The sequence below is a fragment of the Zalophus californianus genome, chromosome 15 (genome assembly GCF_009762305.2).
Source record: "Zalophus californianus isolate mZalCal1 chromosome 15, mZalCal1.pri.v2, whole genome shotgun sequence".
NCBI classification, from domain to species: domain Eukaryota; kingdom Metazoa; phylum Chordata; class Mammalia; order Carnivora; family Otariidae; genus Zalophus; species Zalophus californianus.
In genome coordinates, this window is record NC_045609.1 from 88,586,266 (window position 1) to 88,606,894 (window position 20,629).

Genomic DNA, 20,629 nt, shown 5'->3' on the forward strand with positions numbered 1-20,629 from the left:
ACCCCAGGTTCCAGGACCACCTGAGTCCTGAGAGCCCAGGGGCAGGTGGTCCCCTGGAGAGTACCCTGTGGCCTGGGGCAGGGACCCCCGGACCTGGGATGACGACCCTCCGAGGGAGTTTGTGGCACTGTCCTGGGTTCCACCTCCCCAGAGAGGGGTCCAGAAGCCTCTTGGGCCTGGGATTGTGCTGGCCTGACCATGAGGTTGCCCTAGGGGCCCAGGTAAACAGAATGGGGTGGGGGGACCCACAGCGGCGCCCCCATGGCTCGCTTGTCAACAGCTTCGTACAGGCCCCGAGGGACCCCAACTCCGCAGCCTGTGGCACACACCATCCCCTCCAGCACCTTGCTGGTGTTCTGAGTGGCACCCCAAGAGGCAGGCACACTGGGGGGGGCCTGAGGGAGTGCAAGTGGTCTGCTCTCTGCAGGGGGTTCCAAACCCACCCCACCTCCTGCCCTGGGGTCCCATGTGGAGTACCCCGGCCAGCACCCAGGCTTGACTGTCAGTCCCCAGCTCCGCAGAGGGGACACAAGCTGGCCGTGGGAAGTCCTGTGACATCACGGCCACCCAAGGTCATGGGTGCTGCCGGGCCAGAGGGAGCCCCCAAAGGAACCGTCATTGGGGTTTCAGTTTGGGGGTCTTTGCTGGGGAGGGGCTTCCTGCACAGAGGCTGGAGGGGCAAGTGCCAGCCCCAGGTCCGTCCCCTCCTACGGGGTGTGTGGTTTGGCAGCTTCTGCCATCACTGCCCGGGGGAGCCAGGCCTGAGTCAGCGCTGCCCACAGCCAAGAATTCCGAGCCCACCGCCCAGGCAGGGGTGAAGGGGGTGTCCCTCCAGGAGCTGGGCTGGTCAGAGGGGAGCCCCAGGCCCTTGAATCAGGCCCCCCAGAATCCCAGACACCCCCCTTGGGCTGTTCCTCATTCCAGCTCGTGCCGGGGATGCAGAACCAGGTGTTCCTTCACAGGGTGGGGCTCCCACCCCCTCTCCCTGCTGTGTGCTCCCTGGCCCCTGGTCAGCTCCCTGCCTGTCCCCCTAACCCTCCCCATCCCCAAAGAGGTCGCCCATGGGCCTATCTGTAGGTCAGCCAGCCGGGCCTGCGTTTGGAAGTGGCCCCTGCCTCCAGGCACCATCACCTGGGGCCACATTCCCCAAACTCCATCTTTCGTCTCTACCCCGAAACCCAGCCCTCAGGGCCACCTCTACTGGAAAGCACGTGGGCATGACCGTGCACACAGGCTGGCTCTCTCTCTCTCTCTCTCTCTCTCTCACACACACACACACACACACAGCAGCCTCCTGTTTCGACAAGGGATCAACCAGCCTCAGGAGTGCGTGTGTGTGCGTACAGGTCTGGGCCCCGGAGCAGGCTGGCAGCCCCCTGCTGTACCACCGAAGCAACGGGAGAGTACGGGATGCCCCCACCACATCCTGACTCCTGCAGGGACTGGGCAGGTAGCCAGGGCCGGGGTCTAAAGCCCCCGGGGTCTGTCCTGACTCAGGCTCCGGGCCAGGCCCTTCCCCAGGCATTTCCCACCCCTCCCACAACTGCCAGGATGCTGCCTCGAGCTCTGGGCTCGGAGAGAGCCCCCATTTCTAGGCAGATTTTCCGGCTCCTGACACCAGGCGCAAGCACATTTGTAGCCCTGATGTCCGCAACTAGTGGGGCCTGGACCCCCACAAACCCTGTGGCTCCTCGTTCTCCAGGGGCAGGCTGTAGAGGAGACCTCCGAGACCACCCCTCCCGGGCCCACCAGGAAGGTACCTGAGCGCTCTTCCAGAATGGCTCCCCTCCTGGATGTCGCGCCCCCAAGCCCCATCCACCTTGGTGCCCTGGCTGCTGGCCAAACAGCCACCTGACGCATGAGTCTCCACGTGCCTCCTGGCTGGGTTGTGCTTCCCAGCAGCTTAGCCCCAGCTCTCTCTTGAGGGCCCTGGACCCACCCCCTGAGCCTCAAAGCCCTGACACATGCTTCAGGGGCCTAGAGACACACTGTCTGAGTCAGGGAGGACACGGGCTGTCTGACTCAGGGCTGGGGAGGACTCAGAAACCCTGGAGGCTGTTTGTGGCTCTGAGTCCCTGCGGGGGGCCAGGCTCAGGCCCCAGGAGGTAGGGGGTGAGCAATGAGGCAGTGCGAGGGGAGAGCAGAACCAAAGCTCCAGGGTGTCCTCCCAGCAGGGGGATGCAGGCCGACCACAGTGTCTGGGTGCATCCTGGCCACAGCAACGTACAGCCCTGAAGTCCCCGACCCAGGGATGGGGACTCCACGTGGCCACAGCAGCGCTGGGTCCAGCCCCTCCAGAGCAGACTGGAGGGCCCAGGCCATCCTGGGGGATTTTGCTGCAAGGCACCTAGAACCACTCATGGAGGGCGGCCGGTGCCTGCACAGCTTGCTCGGGTGGCTCTTCCCAAAATTCACGTGCTCCCTTCATGCCCAAAGTGGAGCGACCCCAGGGACACACTTGCCAGTGTGTTGTTTCCACAGAATCCTCCACAGGACTTCAGTTCGGCTGACGAAGGACATGCTGGCCCAGCACCGCCCTAACCACCGTGTCAACGCAACACCCTACAGACAGGAACTTTGTGTTCACGGACACAGTGACGACAGCACAGCCCAGGGGCTCAGGGGAGCGAGACCAGAGTCTTCGCACCCAGGCGTGTCTCTGGGGTGGGCTGGAACCCCTGGCCTCCACACTCTGAACACCCACACACCGAGGCCCCTGCAGCACTTTGGACACCAGTGTCCTACTCTGAGCCTGCTGCCACGTGCAGTACACCTGGTCTGGGGGCGTTCCGTGTAGGCTCAAGCTCAAGGTCTAGTGACCTTGGGAGGGGTGGGTCCTGGGCCTCTCGGAGGAACCTTTCTCACGGCCACTCTCGGTCACTGGGACTTGTCCCCAGGTCTCATCAGCTCTCCGATCTGCTGGTCCTTCAGCTTTACCAGGTGCTCCAGCCTGACCACCTTCATCTGCAAAATCTTCAGGAGAACATACATGACTGAAAGGCAGCACCCTGTCCACCTGCGGGAGGTCGGGCAGGGTCAGCCGCAGGCTGAGCATCCAGCTAGCCCCACTGTGAGGGCCACATGGCCGGTGCTTAGATCAAAAGCCCTCAAGCGGCGCCCCAAGGGAAAGGTCCTGTCAGAAAGGAGCTCAGTGCGCCCGGAGTGACCATGCAGTTGGGGGTTCTGGGCAGCAGGAATAGTTGGGGAGGCAGGACGTGGGAGGAAGGGGTTGGTTATGGGAGCTGCTGGCTTTCCTCCCTCACCCCTTCTGGTGCATTCCTGGGTCCTGGCTGGCCAGAGCTGCCCAGACCTCGTGGAGCACCCCCAGCCTGCGCCCTCTGCAGCCCCACCCTGCCGGAAGAGCCCCGCCTGGTCCCCGGCAGGTTTGGGGGGCATGCTTGTGGTTGACTGAATGTAGGCGTTGCATTTGGGCAGCACGCGCACTCTTTACTCCTAAAAGTTAACAGCCAAGGAAACGTTCCCATGCTATGTCGGTGCACGAGGAACCGCCAGGCTCCACACCGCAGGCTGTCCGGCCCGGGGCACAGCTCCTGAGCCACATCACAAACCTTCCCTTACTGCAAGCACAGCCCCGGGCACACCACAGCAGGCGAGAAAAAGCTTGTCTGCCTCAAACACGGAGGTGAAGTCAATGGTGTGGCGGCCCACGCTCTAGCCACGGAGACAGCTCCAGTGGGTCCGGGCCTAGGGTCGGCATATCAGACAAACCCCTCCGTGAGCCCTGTCCAGCGTGGGCCAGCGTGACCCGGCACGCCCCCACCTCATGCGGCTGGCCACGCGCCCCCACGCCCACTCCCCAGTCCGAGCTGTGAAGACCCACGGCCGCACGCAGAGCTAGTGCTGTCCGCCCGGATGACCCACAGCTGCTGTTCCACAGGCAAACCAAGGAACGCACCCCCTCCCGGGGGGAGTCTGCCCTCTCCCCGGGGCGGCTCTCCCATCGGCGATGATCGCGGCAGCTCTGCGGTCACGTCGAGCGGCAGGTGGAGCTGTGCTCCCCTCCGGGTTTGGTGAAGCGAAACAGTTACGATGAGCTCTGCTGGCACGTGGCCCAGTGCCACAGGCGTGGGCATGACCGTGACCTCAGCCCCATTGCTGCTTATCACTTCCTCTCTGCTGCCTTCAGCAAATCCCAACCACACGATGTTATCACTTTCCAGCTTCCTCAAGAAAACAGCTGATCAAGATTTGGGTATCCGCTAGGGAACTGTGCTCTTCTCACAGTTCTTGATGGCTCTTTGGCCCTGAAACCCGACCGGTGTGGCCTGCACACCCCCACCCTCCCTGCACTGTCTCAGGCCCAAACCTGCAGCCTGAGCTCCCACAGGGGTGGGGGTGGGGGTGGCCCCTCTCTATGTCAGTGAGGGACTGGAGCACTTCCTGAACCCAGGAACGCAGCAGACCCTTAGTGAAGGAGCAGAGGAAGAGCCATGCACCTGTGGAACCAGGCATGTGGCCTGGGGGGGTGTTTTCTGCTCCCTGACTCAGCCCCCAGCCCTTGGGCCTGTGATCCAGCACCTCTGGGTGGTGGCACCTGTGACTGTCTATAGTCCCCGTGGGCCCTGGGGTCTGGTAACTGCCGAGGCTGGGTGGTGGTGAGTCATGGGGGATGGAGGTCCACCATACTCTTCTCTGCTTCTGGGTACGTTTGGAACTTCCACAGGTAAGTTCTTTTCTAAATAGTCAAACTGACTGTGGGTTCTCCCTGGTCAGGGACCTTGCCTGCCCCACCTACTGCCATACCCACACTGGGTCCCAGCTTCTCGGAAGGGAAGGCAGCCCTCCTGCTTCCTGGAGGGTGTCTGGGCATTGAGGGGCACCCAGGTCACTGCACCTTGACCATCTCCGGCAGCACGGCCAGAGCCTGCTCCTTTTCCTCCAGTAGCTGCTGCAGCCCGGGGTCCAGGTGCTCCCAGCACCCACCGGCTGGGTCCCGACCGAAAGGCAAACACCCAGCCTTTAACCCAGAAGGCTGGTGGGGGTGGGCTGGAGTGGAGCGGCTGAGGTCAGGAGACAGGGGCCTGTCTTCTCTGGAGTCCTCGGACTCCGGAGGGTCTTTGCACTGGAGGGTGCCGTGGGGTGCAGCAGGTCTGTGAGACAAGGAGACGCAGGGGCTCGGGGAAGAGGCTGACGCAGCAACAGCACAGGGGGTAGGTGGGGGTGGGGCACGAAGCCCACAGAGGCACCACGCAGGCGCCCTCTGGCCCGACGCCATCCCGCAGTACAGCCCCTGGATGCTTCGGAACGGCTCCCACATGGACTGCGGACAGGGCCGTGGGCTCCCACTCGGGAAGCTGCAGCCTGGGTGGCCTTGGAGAAAGGACTCCCCTGACCAACCGCTCAGAGCAAGGACCTGCCCTCCTGGGGGTATGAACTCCAGAGAGCCACATGCCTCGTCTCACACTGCCCTTCGTGGGAGGCCCGAGGGGGTTGTGACGGGCCTCAGTTCCCCAAATCTGGGGATTTGGAAACTACCGGTGTGTGCCAGGGTGGTGAGCTCTGCCCATGGCCTGTCAGCATTAGCACTGGTGGGTCCTGGGTCCTGTGAAGGTTTTAAAGGTTGTACAGTGAGGGCCGGCCGAGGAGGGGCTGCTCATCGTTCATGTTGCCGACATACCTGTTTCTAGGCACAGGTGGTGGGGGAGCAAACTGGAGAGGAGCCAGCATGGCCCGGGCTGGCCTGGGCACAGGGAGTTTTCGCCGTCCCGGGGCCAGTGGGTCAGGCCAGGAAAGGGCCAAGGGCCGGGGCTTCACTAGTCTGCCCCCCAGGGTCGCGGGTGTGCAGGGCCTTCATCACCACATGGCCACATCCCAGCATGACAAACGCAGCAGGTCAAAGGCTGTACAATGGCCCTGACACGTAGGGCTGTGGAGAGAGGCTTGCTGGACAGCGCCATCCTTCACCTTTTCCCTCAGTGCACACAAGATGGGCTTGATGGCCCAGGGCGTGTTGGCCACCACCCTTCGGATTTCCGTTTCTGAGACCCACAAACGCAGCTGTGAAAGACTTTCCCGCAAAGAAAGTGGGGGGGGGGGCAGTCCTCAGAGCAGTGCACTTTGTGTGGCCAGGGGGTGGGTCTGGCTTTCCTTGGAGGAGAGGCTGGGACTCGTGCCTTCTTGGCCTGCAGCCACCCTGTTGCCAGCCGTCCCATCTGGGGCCAAGAGCAGTCAGCGCCCCGCACCTTCAGGTTGGCCTGTCCCAGCCTGGGCCTCTGTGCGAGAGCTCACCTTCTGGTGAGGAAGTCCTGCTGGCTCCCCTCCAAAGTGCTCAGAATCAGACTTCTCACCGTCCCTAGAGCCTCCCCCCTCACCCCTGGGGCTGAGCAGCGGCCTCCACCTCCCCCCAAGTCTCCTCTTCCCTCGCAGCTCTCTGAAATGAGTCCCACCCGAACCTGCCCAGGTCTCAACCCTGGAGTCCCTTCTGACCCCGTCAGGCTCGGAGCCAGGTCCTGACCATGGCCTCCAGGGGCCCCGCGCAGCTTCAGCTCCCCTGGCCATCCAGCTTCAGGAGCACAGGGACCCTGCTCCCTGCTCCCCAGGGCAGCCTCCGCTGCCCCCCTAGGTCAGCCACACCTCATTCTGCTGTCACTTCCTCAGGGCCCTTGTCCTTCCTATTACCCATCACAACTGATGCTGGTTACATCTGTTTTCCCAGTAGACGGAGCGGCAACCGCATGAAGGCAGGGGCCTGGAGCGGAGCCTGCCACCCAGAATTACTGCGAGTCAGTGAGTGAGAGGTGCGGTCAGCATGGGTTGAGCAGTCGGAGGGCAGGACTGATGTCCCTGTGGGTGGGTCTCAAGCTGACCGTGCTGTCCTCTTGGTGGCTGATGCTGAGACTCCCGTGGACAGGGGACACAAACACTGACAAGGCTGTCAGGGAACAGCCCGAGAACGTGCCCGAGACGGGCGGGGTAGGGGGGAGCGGGGAGTGGGGCAGGGAGGCAAAGGCCTGCCTGCTGAGGACGCCCCGTCCGCGTTGCAGGCAGGGACGTAGTTGAGCAGATCCACAAGCCGTGGCAGAAGTGCTTCCGATCTCCGCCAGCATCACTGGAGGGGCGGTGGGGGGGGGGGGGGGTGGTCAGCCTGATGAGCTTAGAAGCCCTGCTTTCCCTACACATCAGTCTCCCAGGGCCCCCGAGGTGGAGGAGGTCACACACCAGGCAGAACCAGGGCCAGTCCGAGTCCTGGGGGAGCGGCCACCGGGGCCAGCCTGCAGGTCCCCAGCCGCGTGCGGGTGCCCCCGGGGAGAGGGCTGGGAGAGCCGGCCTGGGGTCCGAGGAGCTGCAGCAGGAACCCTGAGGCTGCCCCTCCGCTCCAGGACATGCTGGGGGAGGGGAATTCCCCCCAACGGCAGCTGGACGCGGCAGGCGGCGCGTGTCCGCCACGTGGCTCCTCCTCCAGGGGCCGCATCTCGCCCCGTGTCTCCGTCCCGCCTGTCCCTTCCAGAGCGCCCCTCGCGCCCCTGCTCTGGGGTCTCCTGCACTTGCAGGGAGCCTGCGCGGCTGGGACGCTTCGCAGGCACCGGCCGGGCCCTGCGGCCCCCACCCTCCCCGGCCGGGCACCCCCAAGCCCTCGGTCCTCCCGCCAAGGACCCCAGCCTCGGCAGTCCCCGGCGCCTCCCCGCCCACCCGCCTTCACCGCCGTCGCCGAAGTCCCGGGCCAGGGGGCGCCTGGGGCGGCCGAGCGGGAGCCCGTGCAGCCAGGCGCAGAGGGCGTGTGGGGCGCCGGGCGCGAGCCGCCCAGCGCGGCGGCGGGCCGGGCCGTTGGGGCCGTTGTCTCCGCGCCCTGGGGCTGACTTCCGGTGGGGGAGGGGTCCTGCTAAAGTCCAGGAGACAAGGTAGAAATTTTGGAATTGTCGGTTTCCAGCGCACGCTTTAAGAAGCACGGAGCCCTTAACGTGTTATAAATTGTATCCCACATTGTTTTACACTCTAACATCGATTTAATAAAAATCTTCGATATTGAGAACTTGATCAATAACTTAATCAGAAAACACACACTTCATTGCAGTTTCGGCCCTGCTGCGGGCACGGGGCGGGGGGGGGTGCTTCCAGAGCAGCGGCCGGCCGCAGGTGCCCCTCGGGGTGCGGGACCCCCGGGGGGGGGCGCAGTGTAGAAGGCCGGGGCGGTCGGGGGGCGGCGGGTGGGAGAGGGGAGTCCGGCCCGGCTCTTCCGTTAGCACTTCTCAGGCCGCACCTATAGGCCCAGCGCCTGCAGCCCCGCGTCACCTCCTCCTACTCTGCACCGGGGGCATCAGAGCAGCCTTCGGAACAGCGGCGCCCTCGGAGGAAGAAAAGGAACCGATGCTAAAATGCATCTGCTACCAAGAGCACAAATGAATCATACTTCCTTCTGCATTTCCTAAAATGTACGTCACCGCTGACGCAACATGGAGTCATGCTGCTCACACTTGCGGCCACAAGACCAGCAGCTAAGCCTTGGGAACCTTACACTGTCTCCCTTGTACTAATAGGAGGAGAAGATGCACAGCCAACAGGAGCGGCTCCCTGAAAAGTCCCGACAGTGTCAAGTGGATGTTGAAACAAACCTGGCGGACCGTGTCCCCCTCAGGACTGTGCCCCAGCCAGCCAGCCAGCCAGGGAGACTGCGCGCCCTGCTGCCCAGCGCCCTGGGAGAGAGAGGCTCACCTGCAGAGGTCCAGGGTTGGACCCTCCAGCCCCAGGCTTGACTGGTGGCAGCGGGGGTGGGACGGTCGGCTTCACACCCTGCAGGACACAGACAGCGGACGCTGGACACCACTGAATGCCCCGTCTTCCCCAGCATCGCCTAGCAAAGTTCCCCAGGTCCACTCTGCTCCTGACCCCCCTGCAGGCTTCTCGACAAAGTGTCCCCAGCTGGGGCAGAATCAAACACAAACGTGGCAGAACCCCCTCCTGGGCCCATCAGCCACAACCTACCTCACCACCTCCCCCTCTCCCTCAGCGTCCCCACCCCACCCCACCCTACTCCACCCCAGGGTTTCCCAAGAAAAGCTCTTAAATGGCCAGAATGTGGGTCTTTGGAGGTTCAAAAGCCAAGAATTAACCACTAAACAATTAACCACTGAACTGTGCATCTGTTTGCATTTCAGCTTTCTCTGGGCTGGCAGGACAGGTGCCCCCAGGATCTGGGGTGGAGGAAGGGAAGGCCCACCGGGAGCACTGGCCACACCCCCGCCCCCCAAGGAAGACCCTTGGTGTGCACAGCACAGCTCCCTTGTAGCCTTGGCTGGCTATCACCACTCCTTAGCTAGACCCCTTTCTGCCCCTTTGCCCGTTTTTGCTGTCAAAACCCCTCCTAAGGCTATTTCTGCGGCTTTGCTGTAAGCCTAAAATTAGTTCAAAAAGTTAAAAAGAAAGGAGAGAATCTTCGTGAAGCGAACAGCACAGTAATGGTTGCTGCCGGCAGGGCCTCTGGATGGACGCAGACCCCGGGGGTCACAGCGGAAGGAGTCGTCTGCCACGCATTCTCAGAGCATCTCCAGACTTGAGGTCCAAAGGGAAGCTGAGGACACCACCGGGTCTGGCCAGGGAAGGGCCGGCAGCCAGGGAAGGGCACGGGTGCAGCCAGGGGAGTCTCCTGAGTGGCAGAGGATTCTCACCTGCTTGGGCTTCAGCTCAGGGAGTGGCTTGGCTGGAGGAGCAGGGCTGAGCTGCCGGGAGGGAGGGGCAGCAGTCAGGCCCTCTGGGCCCCTGGGTTTCGTCCCTGTTCTCTCGGGGCGGGGCCATCAGCCTTATGAGTGCGGCCGCTGCTGTCCGGGGCCTCCAGCTCACCAAATCCAGCCCCCAGCCCTTGCACTCCCCGCCTAGGACCCGCTTGGTGCCCCCAGATGGCGTGGCTGCTGGGCCCCACTGCTGCTCACCTGGTATGGGGGCAGCCGGGTGTACATAGGAACGGTGAAGGGAGGGTTGGACATGGTGGCTGGAGGCTGCAGGGGAACAGGGTGGAGAGCATGGGTCTCACAGGGAGGCTGCCTCCAGGGAGTCTGGCTTTGGAGCTCCGCCCCAGCTCAGGAAGCAAGGTTCCCACCCCTCCCAGAGGAGGAAGAATAAAGTGTGCGCATGCAGGCCTCTGCCCCACCCCATTGGCCCCCAAGGCCTAAGCCCAGGTGCGACCCCCACACTCCCTTCCCTCAGCCTTGTTGTGGAGGCGTCCAAAGGTGCTGGGCAGCAACAGAGGGTATCTGGGCCTTAACACCTTCCAACTGAGCCTGCGGAGGCTGAGAGCCTCGGGTTCAAGTGTGGGCTCTCAAACTGTCCACCTGTAAAGCCTGCTTCACGGAGGTGGGGCAGCTCTAAGCCCTGTTGGGAGGGATCAGGGATGGCCTAGGGATGGCCTAGGGATGGCGGATGTAGTGCTTACAGCAGGGGGCGGCTGCTTAGGGGTCACTGTGGAGGCCGTGGGCCTGGAGGGCTGGCTGGGGTGGGTGGTGGGGGCCGAAGCCCCACCCTTGGCTGGCACACCGTGGCCCTCGTGGAACAGGGGGTTGGAGAGCCCCTTGGCAGTCTTGGGCGCTGTGTTCCTGGGGAGAAAGCAAGACTGGTTAGTGGGTCCCGGCCTCAGGATCTGGCCCAGGGACTCAGGGGCTCCTGGGTGTGTCCTGCAACCGACAAGAAGGGGTGAGGTCCCATGGCAGCTGCGCACCAGGGGCGGAGCCCACATCATCCCAAGTGCTCTGGCCCTGATTAGGGGATGGAGGGGCTCTCTCTGGGTTTACCACGTCCACCTGTCAGCCACGTTTGTCACCTGCCCCCCCTCCTCGAGAGGCAGAGGCCTTGAGGCCCTCTATGTGAAGGGTTGTTCCTGTTCTCAAACTTCCGCGGGGCATTTCCCAACTGTGTGTGAGCGTGGGAAGTGCTCCTTGCCCATGATGACATTTTGCAACCCCAGAGCAGGCTCACCTCCAAGAGATGTGGCTCCGGGCCTTTCGGTAGAAGACCGCGCCAGCCAGGAGAGCCACCAACAGCACCACAGGGACAAGCACGCCCACCAGGAGGCTCCTGGACCCTGTGGGGGTGCATGAGGCCAGGTGTCAATAGGGTAGTGAGGGCTGGGAGGGCTCCGGGGCTGAGGAGGGGACAGTTTTCTCAGGCAGAGGACCAGGAGCCCAGGGCCCATCTGAGGAGCCTGCGCACTGAGACCCAGTCCCTTACACCAGTGCTGTAGGCGCTCAGATGAAGGGCTGGAGGGCTTGGTGGGGACTGGCCCCGGCCCACAGTGACGTGAGCAAGGTCTGGCCGGGCCCTGGAGGCCGTGGTGCTGCAGACGGCTACACGCACAGTGGCCACTGCAGAGGAAGACACTTGGGGGAGTCGGGGCCCCTCAGACGCCTGCGCTCAGAAGGGGGCTGAGGACCCAGCAAAAGGGCTGGCACGCTGTCACTGCTACTGTGTCCTCCCTCTAGGACAGGCCTCTCGCCGGCCTCATGTGGGCCCGAGGCAGCCACACCGGCTGCTGAGCTGTGCCTTGCACCCATGGGGTCAGAAAGCCCGGGGTCAAGGACTGAATCTCTAACGATACCCCGAGGGACTCGGGGGGCACGTGCTGTCCTCCTCAGCCCTGCCCAGGTGGTCTGAGGAAGGACAGGACCCGCACTGGACCCCATCAGGCTGTGCAGGCTTGCAGGTGCCAGGGCCTACCTGTGTGCATGTGGGGCAGCGGCTCTGTGCAGCGGGGTGGCACCCAGCCCGGGTGGCAGTGACACTCTCCCTTGTGGTTGCACACCTGGGGGTGAGCGTGTGTGAGGACCGGGCCGCTACACACCTGGGCAGCCCACCGGTGCTGAGCCACCAGGCCAGACCTCAGGCCTGAGAGGGACTCTACCGTGCCCCCCGGCTGGTGGAGGATGGGCCGGCGCACCCACGAGCCCAGCCCCTCTGTGCGTGGCTGCCACAAGCGAGGCCTGCGTCAATCGTGCCCACAGTAAGGCCAGCACGTCAGGCACAGTCGGGGGCAGCTCCCCGTCAGCTGTCCTCAGGGCATGTCCCCAAACCTCTCAGAGACAGGGGCTCAGGAGGGCAGCGCCCCAGCCCCTGGTGCCTCGAGCTCTCAGGGCGGACTGTCCTGCATCGTGACACAGCTTCCTGAGAGCGGACTGCACTCGTCCCCATCTCAGAATAGAGCATTTCAAGTCTGGCCAGCCCCAGCCCACACGTCCACCGGCACCACTGCCCCGGGCCCTCAGTGTTCACGTGGGACGTCCAGCTTCTGGCCACGTCCCCGGGGCGCTGGCTCGGCCCCTGCTGTGCCTGGACTCATCTCCAGCGCGGCCTACCCATCCCCTTCAGGCCCAGAGGGCGGGTGGCGGGATGTCCCGTGGGCTCACGTACCCCATGGTTGTTGCACTGGGCGGAGCAGTTTCTAGATCTGTAAACTTGCAGGTGCTGGCAGAGTCCTTTCCAGCAAATCTGAAAGGCAGTGGGGGGTCTCCTCAGGCAGACGTTCTAGACCACTGCCTGGAACCCGTGTCCCCACTTCCACCATCAACTGAAGCTGACCTACAGCCTGCACGGTGAGCTTTGGGGGAGGCAGGCCATGGCCACCACATCCAGGCTGGCCTGGCCTATACTCCGTCTGCCAGTTGGCCAGCCAACCCACAGCTGCCACCAGGGCCACAGGACTGGCCCCACCCAGGCCCAGGGGGGCATGGACTTGCAGAACAGAACGGTCTTCAAACCCTAGGAACTGAGGACCGGCTTCTTGAGCAGCCCCCACCCCACCCTGTGCCCCTGCTGAGTCTCTCTGAAGCACACAGAGGAGTCCGTGTGCACAGCCCTTGGACCACATGGGCTTGCCTACGTGGGACGCGTGTCTAGGACCTGGGGGCCCAGCAGCCTGACTGCCACAGGGGGCACGTCCAGGCTCGTATTTGGGTCATAGCCCCTATAAGCTGCAACCAGCTGACACTCCTGCAGCAGACGGGGCTCTGGGTGCTCACCCTCTCCTCGCCACACTTGGTGCCTTCAGGTACTGGCTCATACCCAGCACCTCCCTCCAGGACGAGAGCCTGGCAAGTGCCTGCGTGGGAGGTGAAGGTGCAGGAAGCCCGTAATAGCGGCTTCTGTCCGCCCTCACAGTATAGAATGCCACAGTTGTTGACCCTGTGGACAGAAAAACAAGCCATGCAACCAGCTCTGCTGGGTCTCCCGCCTGTTGCATGCTGATCCCCCTCTTAGGACGACCTGGGGAGCTGCAGGAAATGAGGCCCAGAGCCCTCGGACAGGCTGTAGGGTCCGCTGATGGGCACCTACCCCACCCCCAGTGACAGCAACACCCCCTCCCTCCCATGAGGGCAGATGCTCAGACCTGGGGGTCCTGGAAGGCAGGGTGGACCCCCTGGAGAACCCTCTGACTCAGTCCCCAGACTCCTTTGTGCAGAAGACCCTCTTGGGCAGCCCCACTTCCAGGGACATCCTGTGGCCCTGGACCCAGGGGAGTCAGGCCACGGATGACCACTCACCTGCTGGAACCGTGGGCGAGGCTGCCCTGGCAGCCTGGTGAGATGCTGTAGGTGTAGCATGTTTTCACGGCAACCTGTGAGCCTGTGGGGGCCAGGAGGTCAGTCCTCCGGCTTGGGCCCTGCAGCCCCCCGAAGGCCAGAGGGCACCCGCCTCACCTAGCCCCCACAAGTCTTGGCACCTCTGGGCCAGCATGGGGCAGACCCCATTGTAGCAGTAGCCCCCTGGGCAGGGTGTGCCATTCTCCTGGAAGACGTCCTCCGGGCACACTGGCTGCTGGCCATCGCAGTACTCCTCAAGGTCACACGCGTCCTTTGGGCGACGGCACAGCTCACCAGCAGGCGTCACCTGCCCAGCAGAGCGGAGCTCAAGTGTGTGTCAGCCCCCTCCCCGGGGCCCCTTCCCACCCACCAGCCGGGCCCAGCTGTGCGGGGCAGGAGGGGCACTGACCCTGCAGCCGCGGCAGCAGGCACCCTGTGCGCACTGGGCCCCCGTGGACAGCTGACAGGTGGTGGCGTTGCAGCAGGGGTTCCGACAGGTCTGGAGGGCAGAGGCGGGAGTGGGTTCCAGGGCGGAGCCCGGGCCCCCTCCCCAGAGCCCCCGGGGGCAGACAGGCCTCAGGGAGCAGGGGTGGCACACGGGGCAGCTGGTGGGTCACGGACAGGCGTCCATGCGGGCAGGGGGCGGCGGGCATTTGGCCCGTACCTGGGGCGGGCCGCAGTCACACTGCTCCCCACGCTCCACAAACAGGTTCCCGCACACAGGGTCGCCCACCAGCCGGCTGGGGTCCGGGGCGTTGGCCAGGCAGGCTGTCTGAGGCTTCTCCATGAACATCTCCAGGTTGGTGCGGCTGCACTGGCTGAACATTCTGGGGAACCTGGCACTGGGGGTGCAGGGCGTGGCTCCGTCAGGGGGGGTGGGGGCGGGGGCACCCAGGGCACCCCGCTCTGCAAGTGGCCCCCGGCCTCACCCGATGCTGGCCGCCATGATGCAGCCACCGCCCTCCCGCGGCACAGGGCAGTAACAGCCCTGGATGTTCTCATCATGGTCCATGCCCAGGTTGTGGCCCATCTCGTGGGCCATGGTGGATGCCACGCCGATGGGGTTCTTTAGGTTGTGGTCCTAGAAGGCGAGACTGTGCTGGCTGACTCCGCACCCCATCCCAACCCCGCCCGCCCTCACTGGCCCGGAGAGGCTGCAGGCGTGGCACCGCGTCCCGCCAACAACACTTGTTAGAGCATCAGCGCACCCTCCAGGGGAGGTGGCCGCCCAGGTGCCCCAGCCCATGGGGACAGCCGGGGACAGGCAGGTGGACCTAGCGCCGGAGGCCAGCAAACCTGGTTCACAGCCCCCGAGTCCTGGGAGCACGCGGCCGCCACCTTGGCCAGTCCCACGGTGGTCCCGGTGAACTTGACCCCACTGGAAACAAGAGCAGCGTGCAAAGGTGGGTGCCCCGAAAACTGCCTCCCCCTCACAGTCCTCCCTGGCCGCAAGGGCTTGGCTCTGTGCCCGCCACCCGCATACGTGATGAGCTGCGCGTTGTCGTGCTGGTGCCGGCCCACCAGGTTCTGCGTCCGCCACCGGAGGAAGTTGTCCAGTGTGGTGTCGGGGTTCGAGCTCACGTGAATCTGGTCCTCGTGGGTCCACATCTCCAGGCCCACCAGGACCACACGGAAGTTGAGCTCCTGATAAAGCTGGGCGGGCAGGGAAGCCCCAGGTCGGGCTCGGGGACTGCAAGGGCTGCAGAGCCCAGCTCCCTGCCCGCTGCCGGTCGCCCCTGCTGGCCCTGCCCCACCCGATGCCCAGGGTCTCTACCCACCTTGTCCACGTGGTTCACCACCTCCATCACCCGGCTGCGTACAGCTGTTCTACCCCCCAGCCGCTGGAACTGCAGGACGGCAGGCCCTCAGATGCCCGCAGCCCCCTGGCCGCCCCAGCCCCGCCCCCACGCCCCGTCCCCCACTACCTCTGCGCTGTCCGTGACCACATACAGCTCCACGTAGCGGGTGTCTCGGGGCAGTGGCCAGTTCTGGGGGCACAAGAAGCTGGTCAGCCACCCCAGCCACAATCCTCCTGGCCCGGGCCCAGTTTTCACACACTGACCCTCTCCCGGGGTCCTGGAGCTGCCACCGGCCCCCTGCTCATGATTGGGGGTGCCATTCCGGAGGCTCCAACTCAGGCCAAGGGGCGATCCCTGCAGCCACTGGCAGAGCCAGGCCCGAGGGGGACCCCTCGGAGACACCCAGGCCCCCCTGACTGGGGTCACTGGGTAGAACCCTCACTCAGCCGAGCACAGTGGGAGTCTGGGGGATGCAGGCCCGGTGGACAGCGGATGAGGAAGCTGGTCCGGCCCCCCCACCTCACCTGGGGCCTGAAGGCTGCCGAGATCCGAGGCCCCAAGGCCTTCTCCAAGCTGGTGTCGCTGACCCCACAGGTCCCCGCCTTCTGTTGCAGGTGCTCCGCCCGGTACAACGCGTGCCGCCCCTCTTCACCGTCCCCGTCCAGGGGCTCGATCAGGTGGACGTCCGAGCCGGCCCGGAAAAAGCCCCTGAGGGCAGAGGTAAGCCAGGTGGTTCTGAATTAGAGCATCCCCACACGGGCATCTGGGGAGGGTCAAACCCTTGAGGGACAGGGGACCTCCTTCTGGTGAGGACAAAGCTCCATCTGCACGGGGACGGACGGCCCCCCAGGCGGGCGGTATACGGGCCACGGCCTCCAGGGCCCGAGGGGAGCCCTGTAGCTCGCGGAACCTGTGACTTCTAACAGGCCAGACGCCCACGTGCAGGAAGGTCGTCACACTGAGCCCCTCTCTTCTCAGCCTCAGTTTACTTCTCTGGAGCATGTGGGGGACGGCTGACACCCTCCCAGGTCTGCGGCACCCACCTGAGGCCGGCACAGGTGCTGAGGCTGGCGGCAGAATGCTGGTGCCCTTCCACGTGGCCCTGGTAGAAGCAGTGACCCTGCAGGAGGGAGGAGGCGTGAGTGGCTCACGGCCCTGCCCCCGCTCTGTCCACTGCCGGCCTTGCGGGGGGCTGTCCTGGGCCCATACCTGCTTTTGTGGGTGCTCCACCACCTGGGAGCCATTGGCAGCCCTGTAGGTCTCCGTGTAGCCCGAGCCTACCAGGTCCCTGGAAAAGAGCCACTGTGGTGCCCGGGGCCCCGCCTGCCCCCACAGAAGCCACCTCTGGCCTGGCGGAGTGGCCGGGCCAGGGAGCTGGACGCCTAGGGCATGAGGCGCAGCAGGCTGGGCCTCCGCTCACCTGTTCTTCCTCAAGTGCAGGGTGAAGTTGTGCCCTTGGGTCCCAAGGATGTAGCTCACACTCTCCGGGTATAGGTCCTGAGCCAGGAGAGGGAGGGGTCCAAGGTGAGGGGCCCTGCCCCAAGGGCACAGCACCTCAAACCTGGGTGCGGTGGAGCTCGGCTGGGCTGCGGATGCAGCCAGGGCCGGGGCACCCTGAAATCTGAAAGTCCCTTGGAGGACCCTGCGGGTCATTCAGCATCGAGCTAGTGTTAGGGAGCTGAGGCTGGGCAGACCTCAATTTCCTCATCTGTCCACACAAGTAATGACTAGAATCCCCTTCCCCAGGAAGCAGGGGGAGGGGGAGACATGGCGCTGAGGAGATGGGGACACGGCACGTGATTGAGCACCCCGGGGGAGTGCCCCCAGCCTGCTGACCTCTTGGGACAGGACAGCATGAGGGCCCAGGGCGGTCGAAAGCTTTCCCCGAGGTCAGGACGGGGCCGACCCACAGGGATTTCAGGAATGCCCCCGGCCAGCCTTGCTTGGGGAATCCCAGCCCAGCTCCAAATGCCCCACAAAGGTGCGTCACCACAGTCACCACAAACTCGGAAGGTGACACGCCCCTGATGAGCCATCGTCTCCGGCCTGAAAGGGATCTGACTGATCTGGCCAGTGAGTGAAACTGGGACTTGCCCTGGGCTACAAGGGCTCCTGAAAGGCAGCCCCAGGGCCCACACTCAGCAGAAGCCGCGCTCGCCTCACCCCCGCACCGGAGGGCAGGCTGAGGCAGGATGCAGGGAGGTGAGGCCTCAGGGTGGAGAAGAGCAGGCAGAGACAGGCGGTCAGCTCCCCAGGCCGGCTCCTCACACTGGCGGGCACACTGGGAACTACAGACAGAACAGGCTCTGGCGGGCCAGGAGAGACCCCCGGGCCGGCTTCCCTGCCGAGACTTACCAGGTGGGAGGGCAGGGCTCGGCGGGCACGGGGTGCTGCCGGCAGGCGTTGGGGCCACACCACCTCGTACTGGTCCACGTGGGGCAGCAGGGTGCTGGGGGCGGCCACTGTGGGCAAGAAGGGGGTCAGCAGGCCGGTGCTGGGCCTGCACCTCCTCCTCTGAGGGAGTCCCCAGGGAGCGTGAGCACCAGGGACTCGGAGACGGGGTTCCCCTGCCCTGGGTGGGGCCCACAGGGCAGCCCCTGGTAGCTCCTCCCCCAGGGCCTAGGGCAGACCATACACGTCCCCTCCCTCAGGTCTGAGGGCGCACTCCGGCCCTGGGTCGGGGAGGAGGGGAGGTCTGCCCTAGGCCCGCGGGCAGTTCACCCAGCCCGGATCCACAAGCTCCCCGGTATCCAACAACAAACAGCCCTGGGAGTAGGGCCGCGACAACAGCGACCCTGCAAGACTCTTCTCGGTCTCAAAGTGTTGATGGATGTGTCTCCACGGCCACTATCTTGCGAAAGGAGAGCGAGGCCCCGCCTCCCAGAAGTGGGCCCCTCCAGCCTGGGGCTGGGACACCACCGAACCCAGCCCAGAAGGCTCCCCGCAGCAGCAGGGAGCGTGGGGACCACCAGCTCCCCGGCGGGCGGTGGGTCCCAAGTGGCTAGACTACCCCCTCCCGCCCTTCTCCCCCTGTGCCCACCCTCAGCTCAGGTCACTGCTCCTCGGTGCTCCCTTCCCTGCCAGGCTGGGGGGGTCTGGGTGGGAGTGGGCAGTCACCCCAAGGCTCCGGGGTGGATGGGGGGGGGGCGCGGCTCTCCACCGAGCCCTGTGAGTCCCGGGCCGGACCAGCGCTGGGGAAACGCCCGAGGCGTCTTCTCTCCCAGTTCCCTTTAGAAGTCTCCGTCTGCCGCCCTGGGCCCTACCCGCTGAGGGCTCCCCTCGGCGGGCCCGACCCGAGACTGACCCAGCGCTCGGCGGGGTGCGGAGGGCCAGGGGACCCGACCGCGCCCGGCACTCACCTTGCAGACACAGCGCGAGCAGCTGGAGCCCCAGGCCGCGCATGGCCGGGGCGCGCTCGGGGGGCGTACACGGGCGTCCGGGGCAAGAACAGGGGGCGCGCACGGGCTCCGGGGCCAGGAGGCCAGGGTCCGGGGACGCGGCGCTGGCGGGAGGTGGCTCCGCGCTCGCGACAAGGTCTGGTCCCGGCGCCCCGCCCCGGAGACCAGCCCCCGGCCCGCAGCGTATCGGCCCCTCCGACGCTGGGAGGGGCGGGGCTTGGACACCCGCTGGGGAGGGGCGCCGCCTTCGGGCTCGCTCTTGGGTTTTCCCGCGTCTACTCCTGGGCCTGGGGGCCCCTAAACAGAGCCCGGTGTCCAGCACGTGGAAGAAACTTCATAATGTGGATCGAATTAACGGAGGGGGTTGGCGGACAGACTAAGCTGAGCCCCTCCTTGCAAGGTCGCACGCCGCTCGGTGCAGGTGAGGAAGCCCAGGTTCCGCCTGGCCCAGGGGCCTCTGGCCAGGTGGCGGGGCAGTGGTTCGGATCAGGTTCTGTCGGGGGCGGAGCAGGGGGTGCTCAGGTGCAGATGTGCCCTCAGACTTCCTGGGGAACAGAAAGCTCCCCACACCGCACCCTGGTGCCTCTGCTCTGCAGGGTGGGGCCGCCCCCACTGTGGCCTGGCACCCAGGCTTCTCCAGTGGGTCCGTCACCGGGGGTCCCAGACCGCCTGCAGCCGAACCACGTGGCTCCGGAGCTGCGTTCTGGACAAGCTCCCTGAGGTGATGGCATCAAAGCGAGAACCTGTGGGCAGCACAGTCCAGGCCAGAGGTCAAAGTCTAACAGACCCTTATTTGCCCCAAAGCGGATGGCAGAAAAGGCAGGACGGGCTAGCCGACTGAGGCATCTCAGGCAGAGGCGACAGAGGTGTGGCAATGGTCTGAACACATGCTCTGTCCCCCTGCCTACATACCACTTCCTGTGATGACACAAGGTGTGTGAGACCCCACCTCCCCAGTGATCTGATCTTCTCTTCCTTCCTCGTATGCTGCAATTATTTGAAAACAAGAAGTAAAAGGCAAAAGCCCCTGCACTGGCAGAAACCAAAGCTGCTGCGGACGCACACGCTCCGTGGGCAGTGGACCGGACTGCGCCTGCAGCTAGTCGGCAGCCAGGACCAGCACAGGCCTGCCCCTAGGATGGGGGGTGGCCCTAGGGCCCAGGACCCCGCGCAGCCCCCAACACAGCTCTTGTGCCGCTCCCCACCCCCCACCCCCCCCCACCCCGGCCTGCAGCCCTGAGGTGCCGTGGGCAAGCCCCCAACACAGCTCTTGTGCCGCTCCCCACCCCCCCCCCCCCCACCCCCCCCACCCCCCCCACCCCCGCCTGCAGCCCTGAGGTGCCGTGGGCAAGCCTGCTGCCCGCAGCCCGGGATGGCGACACAAGGTTTCTGGGTCTCAGGGCAGGGCAGGAGGGCCGCAAGCCAGGGGCCGGCGGGTTCCTCTGCTCAGCACGAGGTTTGCACAACGCCAGGGCTCTGGCCATGATGGCTGTACACACTGCAGACTGGAAGAGGAAACCGCCTGTGGCTTGAAAGGGAGCCCCCAGCTCCACGGTGCTTCCTGTGCAAGGCAGTGAGCAGCCACAAGGGGGGACCCAGGCTGCCTCCAGGAGCCTGCTTTTGGCTCTCATTCCTCCGTGTCCCCCAGAAGGACACCCCCCTCCCGGGGCAGGTGGTCAGAGATCAACTGGGACAGTGACACATGACCTCTGGCAGGTGGGCAGCACGGCGGAAGTCACAGGTGTGGGGCGGCCGGGGTCAGGTTCCACTAGGACCTCTGCGGGCCGGCAGGCGGGCTGGGCAGGCAGGTGCTCCTGAGGACTCCCCCACCCTCTGGCCCGGCCCTGCGACAGCTCGAGGACCGTGCTGCCCCCTAGTGCCCGGAGCCCAACCTAGCACAACAGTGGATTTC

General features: G+C 65.1%; 2 protein-coding genes across 4 annotated transcripts; both read right to left on the reverse strand.

Moving 5' to 3' along the window:
• Positions 1 to 2,877: 2,877 nt before the first annotated feature.
• Positions 2,878 to 7,960, reverse strand: LOC113923739 (sperm flagellar protein 1-like). Its single transcript, XM_027596819.2, is given in 11 exon segments — positions 2,878 to 3,016; positions 3,993 to 4,033; positions 4,035 to 4,181; positions 4,856 to 4,962; positions 5,028 to 5,111; positions 5,497 to 5,576; positions 5,897 to 6,028; positions 6,987 to 7,052; positions 7,054 to 7,069; positions 7,661 to 7,840; positions 7,951 to 7,960. Coding segments are annotated over 11 exon segments (1,002 nt in total).
• Positions 7,935 to 19,566, reverse strand: ADAM8 (ADAM metallopeptidase domain 8). Of its 3 annotated transcripts, XM_027596994.2 has the most exons (24): positions 18,679 to 19,565; positions 17,675 to 17,781; positions 16,740 to 16,816; positions 16,529 to 16,607; positions 16,363 to 16,439; positions 15,844 to 16,027; positions 15,446 to 15,508; positions 15,299 to 15,367; positions 15,004 to 15,173; positions 14,817 to 14,898; positions 14,450 to 14,601; positions 14,185 to 14,362; positions 13,930 to 14,019; positions 13,638 to 13,827; positions 13,482 to 13,563; positions 12,960 to 13,122; positions 12,352 to 12,429; positions 11,662 to 11,746; positions 10,924 to 11,029; positions 10,385 to 10,544; positions 9,885 to 9,950; positions 9,624 to 9,674; positions 8,671 to 8,748; positions 7,935 to 8,303 (listed from the first exon to the last, which is right to left on the reverse strand). In XM_027596994.2, the coding sequence occupies exons 1-24, from the start codon at positions 18,719 to 18,721 to the stop codon at positions 8,247 to 8,249; spliced, it is 2,487 nt and encodes an 828-aa protein (XP_027452795.1). In that variant the 5' UTR covers positions 18,722 to 19,565; the 3' UTR covers positions 7,935 to 8,246. The 3 variants fall into 3 exon arrangements, 2 of the variants coding, with proteins under 2 accessions (XP_027452795.1, XP_027452794.1); XM_027596993.2 differs by lacking the exon at positions 7,935 to 8,303 and having other exon boundaries at positions 8,386 to 8,748; positions 18,679 to 19,566; XR_003520431.2 differs by lacking the exons at positions 7,935 to 8,303; positions 8,671 to 8,748; positions 11,662 to 11,746 and having other exon boundaries at positions 18,679 to 19,566.
• Between the last annotated feature and the right edge of the window lie 1,063 nt (positions 19,567 to 20,629).

Coding starts and splice junctions, on each gene's coding strand:
- ADAM8 (XM_027596993.2), bottom strand. CDS start 18,721: ATGCGCGGCCTGGGGCTCCAGCTGCTCGCGCTGTGTCTGCAAG. Junction 16,028..16,362: donor AGCACCTGTGCCGGCCTCAG/GTGGGTGCCGCA, acceptor CTCTGCCCTCAG/GGGCTTTTTCCGGGCCGGCT. Junction 11,747..12,351: donor CCCAGTGCAACAACCATGGG/GTACGTGAGCCC, acceptor GCTCACCCCCAG/GTGTGCAACCACAAGGGAGA.